The sequence below is a fragment of the Scleropages formosus genome, chromosome 11 (assembly GCF_900964775.1).
Source record: "Scleropages formosus chromosome 11, fSclFor1.1, whole genome shotgun sequence".
Taxonomy (NCBI): domain Eukaryota; kingdom Metazoa; phylum Chordata; class Actinopteri; order Osteoglossiformes; family Osteoglossidae; genus Scleropages; species Scleropages formosus.
Window position 1 is genome coordinate 12142024 of NC_041816.1, and position 13226 is coordinate 12155249.

At 42.0% G+C, this 13226-nt stretch overlaps 1 protein-coding gene across 2 annotated transcripts in view; it reads right to left on the reverse strand.

Annotated features, from left to right (window-relative positions):
- Positions 1-13226, reverse strand: part of cemip (cell migration inducing hyaluronidase 1) — a 56859-nt gene that overhangs the window by 10528 nt on the left and 33105 nt on the right. For both annotated transcript variants that reach the window (XM_018763913.2, XM_018763912.2), the window contains exons 9-14: positions 12558-12679; positions 11967-12114; positions 10860-11051; positions 3052-3221; positions 1728-1937; positions 886-1091 (exon numbers count right to left, since the gene is read on the reverse strand). In XM_018763913.2, the coding sequence (XP_018619429.2) occupies positions 886-1091; positions 1728-1937; positions 3052-3221; positions 10860-11051; positions 11967-12114; positions 12558-12679 (1048 nt within the window). The remainder of the gene's footprint in view (positions 1-885; positions 1092-1727; positions 1938-3051; positions 3222-10859; positions 11052-11966; positions 12115-12557; positions 12680-13226) is intronic.

Sequence of the window (13226 nt, forward strand, 5' to 3'; positions counted from 1 at the left end):
GGCCATTTTGACAAAATGTCCTTAATAAGACAAAATACTGTGTGATACAAAAGTTGCCTAAACACAACTGCCATCAGATCCCAAGTCAGAGAGATCAATCCAAAAAAAGCAAGGAATTAAATCAGAATCCTCCTAGAACCCAATTGCTGGGGAGCTGTACTGTGACTTTGTGAATATTCCTGATGTCCACAAATGAAAAACAACAGAGTCATTTAGAAGTGTGCTCCAGGGGGATAATAAATGAGCTGAAGAAAGAAATATTCTTGTGGGCAACCTATATTTGTCAGGACAGAGAAATGATTGCTTGCTTTATCCAATAAATGATTTGTTTAGGCATCAACAGCAGAGAAAAATCTTTTACTGTCATTTTTGTAAGACCTTGAACTATCCAATTCACCTGCCATGGATGCTGTGAGAAGAACTTGCACAGACATTTTGAAGAGGCGTTTCACTGTGGAATTACCATGTTATTGTGAAATAACATACACCAATATCGTTATTAAAGATAAGAACACAATCCATAAAAGTATCTTTCTTTTACAGGAAGGCTCATTTAAAGGAATGCTACTTGTGAAAAGCAATTTTCTAGTTTATTACTTTCTCTGAAAGTTCAAAAAGGCTTAATAATTTCAGCAAAGAAATCAAATAGAAATTTGTAATATATACCCAAAACTGATTATATTTATACAAAATGCCTCAAAATGTGACCCAACAGAGGATAACTCGAGAAATTCTCAGTGCTATAATGTAATTGTGTCTTTACGGCATGTCTTTACCAGTTCGGACCAGCTGTGACTGAGCTTCTGTGACTAAATGGGGGTGTTACACACTATTTTTTGAGGTGAAATGAAGGGTCGCAGGTGAGAGCTGGAAAGCGGGTCCCACCTGCAGTCCTGCCGTGGGTTGGCCACATAGCCAGGGAAGGCACCGTCCGTAATGTGGCGACACATGCGGCTGTTCCGGTCGGAGGGAAGCAGGGTGCCTGCCCTCACCAGCAGGCCCAGGCAGTGTTCGAAGGTGTTGCGCTCCTCTGGGCCATCCTCCGTAAAGAAGCAGTGCCCCAGCGCATCGTAGCCCACCACATCCTTCACCTGCCATCACCACAAACACAGGCTAGTCATCAACACAGACCTAGCCACGCAAGCACCTTTGCCTCAATTAGCAGGAAGGGACTGTTTCTTATGAAGAAGTTGCTTTTAGATTCAGTAGGAGGGAAGATCTGTCTTGTAGAGACAAATCCAGAAAAGAGAAGGAGCTCAGTCACAAGCTGCTCCCTGCATCCCTGCATAGCCCAGGTCAGATAGCCAAGACGTTGTCCCTCATCAAGGAACTGTTGTCTATGTCCTCAGAGTTCCTTGCAGAGGTTACCTTCAGAGGTGTTTATACTAAACTAAACTCAGCTCTAACCAAAATGGAACGAGTGAATGTTCTGCACTGCTTACAGAGTTGTCCGTCTCGGAACTGCGCTCACGCAAAAGCTAATTACTGCAAGCTTCCTGCAACTCTGACTGTAGGTGGATGGTGTCAATAATGCCCTGGCCTTTGTCACACTGAGGTTGACAAGAGGGTGCCTCGAAGACTTTAACTGTCTGATGGAAGTTGGCGATAAAAGGTGCTTATTGATTATGGTGAAGAAAAAGGCCTTGTGCAACATGCTCTACTTGTCTTATGATGACCATAAAAATGAAAGACACACATCGACGATTCAAGCCCATTGGCCCACTCACCAGGAGACCGTTGGAGCCGTGCACTGTAACACAGCGGGAGAAGCTGTGGTGAATGGACAATCCCTGCACATAAGTGGGTGGGTTGTAGCCTCCTTGCTCATCTACATCACCGTTCATGTGGAAGTGCACGGGATAGTGGCCCATGGACTGCTGGCCCATGTGCATCAGCTCCACACCCTGGATGTGCACAGCCTTGAACCCATGCTCCACCTGCAGGGGGATGTCACAGTACACACTACAGTCTCTGAAGGTGTACGTAAGATACATGTGAGCATGCACGTGCATCCGTGTGTGAAGGCTGCATGCAGAAAAGCAAGGGACCACAAATAACACACAGAGCGCAATTAGCATCTAAATGTGTCTCTGTATCTGTTGCATCATGGCTAAAGTCAGGAATTCATAACTCACAGAGTTCACTGAAACACATAATTTGGTGTGACACGCCCAAGAAGAAACTAAAGACTGCTCTGTTATATGAACTTAGCTTCTGATGGATGTTGTTTTCTGCTTTGCCTGTCGGGTCTGCACAGCGATCCACATCTGATAAATCAGAAATTTATTTAACCCTGCTGATTGACTGAAGTTGACTGAATGTGATCATAAGAATCACGTTGTATTATCAGCATAGCTGCAACACCATTAAGTCTGTTCTGGAGGGCTTGTTTGTCATTCATTATCCATTAGGCTGGAAGCAGCCAGAAAATGCGAGTAGTTTTTTTTGTCTAGCTTTTTGCTGTGACATTTAGTTTCCTCTGAATTTAACAATAAGGCTTTGCAAAGTGATTTAATTTGTATATGATACAAAGTGCAATGTTATTTACAGTTCAGTTTTGCTTTGTATTAATGTTGTGTTTCTGCATATGGCATTCATTAAGTCACTGAATGAATATCAATAAAAATAAAGCTCATCCAAAAAAAAGATAAATTTGAAGGGAACTGCCAAAATATAACTGCTGAGTGATTTTTATGAGCTGAAGAAACTTACAAGTGAACATAGAAGCATGACACCCCCCACTACAAATCAACAGTGGTTTTCTGGCTCTTGCATTAACATTTCTTCATAAACTGTCATTACTGGAGTTATTCTTCATTGTCTGTGTGACACATTTTTACTGCTGAATGGCCTGCTGAACAGTTCAGCATAAGAGCTATTATCCATGACCTGTGACAAAACCCAGGCAAAGTTAAGATGCAGGCTTTTTCTGAGCTGGTTAACTGCTCCAGCAGGACCAATTTACACCAATAGGCCTGGTGAAGGCACAGGATGATGAATCATCCAAACTGCCTGCCCGCCCCACACCTCACCACTGTATGGCTACAGTACCTTCAAATGCCCGCCAAAGGTATCAAAGTTGAAGAACTTGCAGGCCTCGGTCCCATAGCACCTGGGCTCCATCTCTCCCCTGATGAGGATGTTCTGAGTGAGAAGGCCCACTTCCGCCCTCATGTCCACCCCGTCCACCTCTTCTCCCATGTGAAGGTAGGATGGCTTACCTGAAAGACAACACCAACATGCTCTTTGCATGTGCAACTGCAGCACTGGACTGGGATCAGCTCTGGTCTACAGCAGTAAGGAAAATGACGTTAATAAAGGCACATCCTTCTACCTTTTATTGTGTTCGAAGATTTGCCTGTCTGGGAATGAGGATGAGCATGAGCATGTGCAGGAGTTCTGTTGTGTCATGCTGGGTACTGGTGGACAAGGCCAGGGCTGTACATGTTTCTCACTGCATGCCATGTGAGTGCTCCTGGACAACTACCATGAAGTAAGTAAGTAAGTGTCCATCAGGCACTCCTTAATGGATGAGAAGTGTTCCTTTTAATCCCTCATTTCTTATTTATTTCAGCTTTCCGTCAAAGGACCTGAGCTTTCGCGGAGAAGGGGACTCTCGCCAGGAGACACAGCATGGCTCTGACAAGGGAAAGGCAGCGCAGAGCAGAGCAGGTCAGCAGTCCCAGCTTGATTCATATGCATTAATGCACATATGTGTTCAAAAGATGCTGTTTTTGGACTTTATGCGGAGCTACAGCATTAGAGCAAATGTGTCTCTCAGATATATACAGGATAGTTATGGTCTGTTGCGGGATATGGACAGTAAAAATGCAAGGTAAAATAGGACAGGATTACTGATGCTTACGGTCACAAAGTGAGCTCAAATATTAATAACTCTGTCTGTGCTAATCATGCTAAATATTACTCTCTTACTTCAGAAAGTAGAGAAGTAGCAATTGGAGGCCTAAGGCAGCGACTACTGCCAACGAGGACAGAGCTGCTGTCGAATGTGTGTGTGTCGCCTGCACTGAGCACCTGGCAGAAGGAACCTTTTGTGTTCCAGTAAGTGCGTTGATTGTGCTGCCAGGACTGAAGCAACCCACTGTTTCAAAGTGCCTGTGCTTTCAAGACCGCTGATTCAAGAATAATCCCACTCATTCCCATTTTGAGGGTATTTGTCACCAAGGGTCACCCTTTAGCCGCAATGGCAGCACATATGAATAACAGCAGAACAGAGTGCGTTCATGAATGTCTCAGATCTAATTAGTCTAACTTTCAGACACGGTGCCTTCAAGTAATTTCAGCACAAGATCCTACATGCAAATTCATTTCACATTAATTACAGAGAATTCAAGCACACCCAGACCAGGGATTATGATTAATCTACATAATTTCAATTATTCAGAGGTGGCAACATCCTTTGACTAATACATGGATCATTACATACAATAAAGACAAAAAGTGACGGGTGATTACCCTCAGTACCTGCTGCTTCGTAAGACATAAAAAAGCAGTCAGTGTGATTGGGAAACAAGGGCTTTAGCACTGCGTCTCCATGCTGACAGGAAGCCTGCCTTCAGAAAAATGCTATATTTAGAGGCTTCTCAGCGGAGACAACTGAAGGAGTATGAGGCAGAGGGTAGAAAAGTTTCTGTACACTGGCACAGGAGTTATCTCCGAGTGTAGCGGAAGTCCTAGTTGTGCTTCTGCAGTAAGAAAAGTCTCTATAGGTCCCACATGTTACCATACGTGTTACAGTAAGTACAACATTACCGTCATTTTGAGATGATCATGTATAAAAGAGGGGGAAAAGGGAGCTTTCAAGCCCATGAGAATTCATGAGAATTATTTGCTACACAGTACAAAATACTTGAGTAGGGGGCTTGGTTTCTCAGATCGGTTTTTGGAGGTCAGACGTGTCGACCAGCGTGTCTGCACATTCCTCAGAAGGTTAATTGCCACAGCAACACAGCACGATTATGTTTGATAAAGCTTCTTTAGGGTACGTTGGCAGATAATCCCTTATTTAAAGAGGAAAAAGGCTCCTGAAGGTAAAATTTTTTGAAGCCTATACACATTTCCATCCATCCATCCATCCACCCACCCATCCATTTTCAGTAACTACTTGTTCTGATCAGGGTTGTGGGATCAGGGTCTGAATCACTGGACACAAGGCTGAGCGGGGGTACACCCTGGATGGGAAACCAGTCCATTACAGCATACTTAAATGTCATCAAATAAAATCAATTTTGCAAAACTTCTTCTCACAAACATCTGTGAACTGAAGCCACCCCCAAGTCGAGGCACAGTGAACTTTGAGCATGTTTGTTCCTTCAGCACTAGAACTGAGCATAGCAAATGCCTCTCATTGCGAAACATAGATTTTGACTGGAAGCACCACATGATTCAGATCAAGAGAGTATTGAATTATCGATGGTTTAATCACATTAAACCAAATTACTGTCTGTTGAGGATAAATGTATCCAAACAGCAAAAATAAGAGTAAAGATGTATCTAAATGTTATTTTCAGCTCTAAAAATGAATATTGATGGCAATTTAAATTAACTATTACTTTAATAGACCAAAAAACAATATATGTTAAATGATTCATAATCCGTAGGGGTGCAGTGGCGCAGTGGGTTGGACCAGGTCCTGCTCTCTGGTGGGTTTGGGGTTCAAGTCCCGCTTGGGGTGCCTTGCGATGGACTGGCATCCCGTCCTGGGTGTGTCCCCTCCCCTTCCGGCCCTATGCCCTGTGTTGCCGGGTAGGCTCCGCGACCCCAAATGGGTCAAGTGGTTCAGAAAGTGTGTGTGATTCATAATCCTGAACTATATAAAATACAATTTTTTTCCTACCATTTAATATGATCATATAGAGGGATCATAGGTTATTTTGTTAACGCGAGTGCACATTTGTGTTTTCATTTATTCGTTTAGCTGGCGTTTTTCTGCAAAGCAATATACAACGTTAAACAAAAGTGCATTTCACTAACAGATGGAGAGATGGCGATGCAGAAACACAACTGTCAAAGTACAGGCAATTAGTCTCATACCATTGTTCTTGCAGGCACACATTACACGAGTAGTTGCATGTAGAACTGTTAGGGAGTGAAATTTTTCTGTTTTGTATTTAATTTTCTGTTTTTCATATTTTCCCTAAGATTTGTTTAACAAGACTAAAGAATGATAGCAAGTTCTCAACTTTGCATATTCAGTAGACATGATTTGAATTTTGCAATGCGATGAATTAAAGATCCCAGTCAAGGCTGACAGCCAGAATACACTATGGATTATGACGACCAGGACTCCTCATCCCTCAACGGAGACTGTCGCACTCATTAAGTAAAAATTTCGAGCCCAGGATACAACAATTTATTACTACCAATAAGAACACAGTGATGCGATGATATCGATTTGGAACAGGTAAATGATTATAAAATATAACTGGTTGTAAGGTATGAATATTTACATATTTATGTACGCATTTCTGTCAATCATTTGTACATTCAATCTGAATTTGCATACATGGGATATAAAATGATGCAGCACTTGGTTTGACAATTAAACTTCAAAATAAATCTTTGGTTGTGCCATGTACCTGCAGGTAAGGAATGAATGGCACACACACACTGTCTGAAACCGCTTGTCCTGTACGGGGTCGCGGGGAGCCGGATCCTAACCCGGCAATACAGGGCGTAAGGCTAGAGGGGGAGGGGACACACCCAGGACGGAACGCCAGGCCATTGCAAGACACCCCAAGCGGGACTAAAACCCCAGACTGGGGGGAGCAGGACCTGGTCAAACCCGCTGTGCCACCGCGCCCCCTGGAATGAACGGCAGCATGTGTCAATATCATATGACTTTTCAGTATGAACACTGCACTCATTTATACTGTGATACTGAGAGTTTTTCAATAGATAGTTCAGCTCTAATGTGAAGCAAACCAATTACAGTCTGCACAGGCAAGAGACCCCTAATGACACCCAGCATGCTACATTCGTTAAGAGAAAGACTTCCCAAGGGATAGGGGGCAACTCATATGAAAAGAAGAAAATTCTTTTCAAGGGTTGGAGGCATCTATTTCACAACCTCATAACACCCCACCCCACCTCCCCGTAAGACTCTTTTCAGCATCACCCTCTGGGTTTTTCCTCTTTAAGGTTCGTGTGGCAAAACTGAGCACGGAAATATGAGCTAGCACTGAGAGAGTGTTTGAGCTCACTTACGGCGTGCTGAGAAATGGAGAAACACTCCTGCTGATTCCCCTCAAAGTCAATTACTTGGCTGGTTTGAAGTGTGGCCTTGCCTCTAACACAAAGCCACCCTGAGAGAAAGACCTCACACCACACCTGTCATACCATGCCAATGGGCTTTCTCTTCATAGCACATTTATAAAACACAGTTTAGGTACAACCAGAATAAACATGAAACAAACACAAATAACCACTGGCAATGCCCGACTCCCACTGACTCACTCCCTGTAGTCAAGGCCAAGAGCTCTTAACTGTATCACTGCAAGCTTCCAAAAGACAGACATTGCTGCTACTTAGTGAATATGAGCCAAGGCAGGAGGCAGGGATTAATGTGATAAAATATGGTTTGGACAAATTAAAAGATGACAAAGCTGTCACCACCAAAACTAGAATAAGCCTGAAGTGGAGTGGAAAAATGTCGGACACATTTGACACACGTGACGTTGTCTTTATCACATATTATTGGCATCTTTATCAAACAAATGGCAATACACAGAAAAGGAAAGAACAGATTTTGAAGAAATGCAGACAAATAGCAACAAAAAGGTGTTTCAAACAAGGTCACAAGGCTTGGATTTAATACTTTTGAAAATGTTCTGAGCATGCTACTCGCCTCCAAAACGGGTAACCATAGCAATTCAAAGGCCTCATCTCTTTGCAAAAATCCTGGAAAAGGGCTTAATGGAGACTGAGCAGAGACCGAGGGATGAAGTGAGTTTCATTCTTCTTTTTTCACTGTAAACTGCCAGTCCCATTTCCTGTCCCTTGGGCTCCAATCTCTCACAGGCTCAGGAGGAGATTTTTTCATCCCCTCAAGCACTGACACACAGGTTTAAATTTCCTGTATTTCTGCCATTGTTCAATTATATTACTGAATTACAGACTCCCCTTGTTCGAGTATCTTAGAAGTAAAATGAACCCTTTCCATGCTATTGTCCAGCAGATCATTTTTTGCAGTTGTTTTCATGTTTTTTAAGCATTGAGAAATCTAACTTTTTAAATTAATATATATGGAAAACAACTTGATTTTTTATTTGCACTTGTTGATTAAAAACTTCAGAAATATTGGAGTTAGTGTGCAGGTGCTGGAAGGAACACGTCAGAACAATGTTGATTTATGTTCAAAACAAGAGGTAATTTCATTGTCTGTCAGTGAATAAAAAAATATGTAAAACATGTATTTCATAAAGAACCGTCAAGATGACTTGGCTACCAGCCATTATGATAAATTCTTCTTCTTATCCAGCCTCATTCCCTGAGTCCTCCAATTACTGCTCCCCCTCAGCAGGAAATGATTATATTGAATACCCCCTACCTGTAGCTGCCACTGGGAAGGTATGGAAGCAGCTGAGAACCTCTTTTCAACTGGAGCCCCTCAGTGGATCAAAGCTATGGAGTCTCACTCAACAAGAAGACAAAGACCTGGTCTAATTTAATTTAGGCTAATGCAACTGTGATGGCTTCATAATTAATTTGTTTTTTAGCTGACACTTCTATCCAAAGTGGCTTTTAGTGAATTTTATGCATTTATCCGAAATGTCTATTTAGCTCTCTTCAAGGGACTGCAGCTGAGCCTGTGCTACTAGTATGGGCAACTTTGGAGTTTCAGGTCTGTATCCTTGCCCACTGTAATACTGGCTGCTGTTGGATATTTAAACATACACGTTAGGGAGAAACAGAATTTCCTAGGCACAAAGCTACAGTAATAGCTGCATCCATAAAGGGTTTAAAAATGTTAGAGCCTGTGGCTGAATGGTGTGAATGGACAGGTGTGAACTAAATTCATTAAGTTGTATATTGAGAAGCATGAATAGGATCGTGTCCTCAGCTTTTGATCAGTGCCATTTTATTTTACAGGAAATTGGAAACTTTCACAAATATAAAAGTGCTGGCAAAATCAGAAGCACAGACTCTTGGAAAATAAGCAAAAAAAAAAAGATATTTAATACAAAGCAACCCTGTCAGACCCCATGCACTGATCCAGTAAAACATAGCATTCAGGAAGCTGGCAGTACTGAGCAAAAGGTTGTCTCTTATTGCCCCACTGAAATAAAACACAAGCCACAGCTGGTGAAAAGGACTGAAGTGTGGAATTTGGCAAATGTGTTAGTTCAATACAAAAATAATGGGCTTTGTCATCACGTTTTGGTGATGCATGGAAAAGGTGACAGAAAGAGTGACAGAAAAACAGCGCCCTGAGTCAGGCTTGGTTGGATTTGAAGAACGAGTGAGAAAGACACGCCCACAATCATCTACAGGTAAAATATGACCTATATCTACTGTCCAAATGCCTGTGGGAAGAGCAATTAGGTATCCTATTCAAGGTAGTACTGTCATAATGAAAAATGCTTTTTCAATGACAGCAGACACGTGCTTGCCTTTCAGGATTTCTCCACTTGTGTAAATCTGTGGAATTCTAATCCACTTTAATACCATTCTAGGAACTGCCCTGCTTTCCATGAAGCAGAGGCTTCAGTGGCAATATGGTTTATATGCAGACTAGGGGATTTTAAATGTTTTCAATTATTTAACAGCTAGTCAAAGAAATGAATTAATACTTTTCTTGTGTACATGCTCAGGGAGAATATATTACAAAAATCCAGGCCTCCGATGTTTGCAATGTGCCGTGTCTCAAAATTACAGTTACTGTCGTTTCTTCAGAAGTGCTCCATTCACTAAAACCAAAAATCAAACAAGATCCCGCAGAACTGCTGTGTTGGAATAACATTTGCAGAGTCTGAAGTACACGCTCAGCTCTGGATACAAACAGAAGTTCATTCGCATGCCTTGTGAAGGCTCTGGAGACGCAGCCCACCACAAGGTTGCTGTTTTCCAAAATCCCTTCCAAATGGGAGGAGTAAGTGTCAGTAAGACACATGTGACATGCTTGCAAAACGCAAAGACTCCTAACATAAAAGTAACAAAAAATACCCAGTTTATATAAGATACTCACGAAAAATCACCTCTTAGAGCACTGGCCAGACACATCAGCTTTGGCTCCATTCATAAAACAGATCACAGGCCCACTTGGAACGCTCTCTACCCATTAGCCCGACTATTCTGGGAGGGAGATGCAACACGAGGCCAAATGGAAACACAGGGTAACGGCCTTACAAAGTGTTTCAGTGCTTTCCCCTAAGTATTCAGAAACCTTCCTTCCCAGGTCAAGGCAGTTTTCTCAAATCATCAAATAAACAACCATTTTATTTATGCCACAAAACACTCTGAAGAGGAAGCTCCGTAAAAAACAAACACTGAGACACACTGACTGAAGCTGAGTGTGAGTGCCCCAGATTTCTGAGAGGAATGTAATTTTGTTCAGTCTCAAACAAAATGCTCATAAAGGTATAATGGCATGCACGCAACACGTCATTGACAGAATTTTAAAAAAGAAATCACCTGGTAAGTACTGAAAATCGAACAACTAAAAGATGAGGAACTATTTCCAATGAACATTCTCAGATCACAATGATCTGCCAAGATCACAGTCTTCTCTGCTAATCAGACCACGCCTCTTATACCATGGTTTGTCAAAAGAATCAGATGGTGTTTTCTGAGATCTTGCTGACACATGTGATTATTGCCCATTCGAAAGTGTCACTCACCTTGCACCTTCACCTGGAAGGGGGTGCAGGCTGGACAGGGGAGAATCTGGAACTCCTCGGCCTGGTGCATCGAGTAGTCAGTGCTGGCCACCACTAGTGTGTCCCCAGGCTTCCAGCTGCTGGTGTCATCAGCCAGCTCCAGAATGCTGGTGTTGGAATGTGTGTCAATGGTGATGGATGCATGGGGGCGAACTGTGGACAGACACTCCATGTCAAGGAGCCATAATTTATATAAACTACTGCCAGAAAAAAATCACATCAAAGCATGTTTGACTGAGAAAAGCAGGATAAAGTATAACACTGATAACTAAGAATAAAAATTATGCTTTAAGGGCTAATGCCCTAAAATACTCATGTTGATGAAAGAGCACACTGTTTCAGGTACAATGAACTATCCAATCTATCAAAGCAACCACAGGCCAAGTAGAGCACACTTCCTACATTGCAGCTATAATAAATGACCTATTTAAACAAGATTTGTAATGAGCAAGAACATTTTGTTCATGCATTCCCTTCCAGCCTTGGTTTGAAGGTTACAGAGAACACTACCATGAGTTCCTCCTGACACAAACAACAAAAACCTACACTTAAAAGATCTTATCATATGAAATAGTTCCAATGCATGTGCAGACTATCTAAACCTTTGTAAGGTTTGATTAATGGTAGCACCTAAATGTATGCAATCACTTTGTGCTGGAGAAAACAATCCTAGCTTGTCACTGAATTCCACAAAACTGTTGTACTTGATCTTATCACATCCCAAAAACCAAATAAAAGATATGTGGGGGGGGGGAACTACATTATATACCACATTATATATAAAACTTACAATGCATCCCAGATACAACTGTACAAATGTATAATTTCACCCAGATACACTCTATACATACATGCATGTGCATTTTTGTTAAGGGTGCATGACACCATAACACTGTTCCATCTCACATGCAAAGTGACAAGCACAGGCAGAGAAGTCTCCAGCCCTTATCCCATCCATCAGTGTGGACATACTGTTCCTCTGACTGCAGCTGAATGCATAAAATTACAATATTTTCCCTGCTCAGAGAAAAGAACTTACAGGTTTTAGGACTAACATCCCATACATACCAAGTTTTCCACAGAGAAAGCGCACTTTATAGTTGTGACAGATCCCATTGGGCTGGTCTTTATTAAGGCACACGAATCCATAATCCTTGTCATTCTTGTAGAAAACCTGCCCCGTCAGATTGGACGGGACTCCGTCATGCGTCTCTGCCTTAAGTGGAGAAAATGAAAGACTTACGTCAGCAACGTGAGTCAAGGTACCAGAAGCTGCAGTCCCTCCCACCCTACCTGCCACAGCCAATGGGCAGCGTTTGATCATCACAGTGGACACATGACATTTCCTGTATGTTTAATGAAGCGGGACAACAGAGCAATTGTACCTGTACAAGAATCATACAACCATTCAGACAAGCATTCATTTTTTTTTTTTTTTTTGTATTACTGCAGGCTGCTGTTTGTGGTAATAGTAACACTAAGAGAAGTGAAAAACAACTATAAACAAATAAAACTCAGACAACTCAATGGGCTTACAATGTTTTTTGAAGAGGTATCCATTATGGGCCTGCTTTTAACCTCCAGGAAATCACTTTTATTGTTAATGCAGAGTGAAACCTTATAATATATGGTGGCTTGTTCAAAACATTCAAAACATACTTGAATGTCCAGTGGGCTACTGCAGAGGCGCTCTGGAAAAGCACTGCGGATGTCAGCCAGTTTCTCCCAGTCTCCAGAACCCCTCTCATCATCACGGTCAAACCACTCAGTCCACTCAGCCTCTGGGATGCATAAAGAGTGGCAACATTAAGCATCATCAGCTACTCAGTCTGCTGACAAACACAGCCTGAGCAAACATTACTCTGATCTACACTCAAAGTGTTACTTCTTCTCTATTTGACCCCCTCTTATTGTAATTGCAAGTTATGATTGCAGGGCTTTTTCTTTGTATTACACTGGACATAGCAATCACAGAAAAAAAATGAATGAACAGCAGGCCCATCCAGCAGGAACATAACTGAACAGCACTTAAATAAGAGAGCACTGTCCCATTAAACATGCCCCCTAACATTGTGAATGACTCAAATAACCTTCAAAAAGGAAGTCAACACAAAATTTAGGATTATGCTTCAAAGTGAAAATGAAAGCACAAATGCGCCAGGAAAAACCTGATAATTCAGTGGAACACTATGCTTCTGGGTATCACTATATTACTTTTATGCCTACTGTCACCAGTAAATTATTTCCAAAGTTCTTCCATTAGTATTAAGAGAGACACATTTTCCCCAGGACTTTCACTGTAGGAATTTGTGATGTCACTGGTAGTCT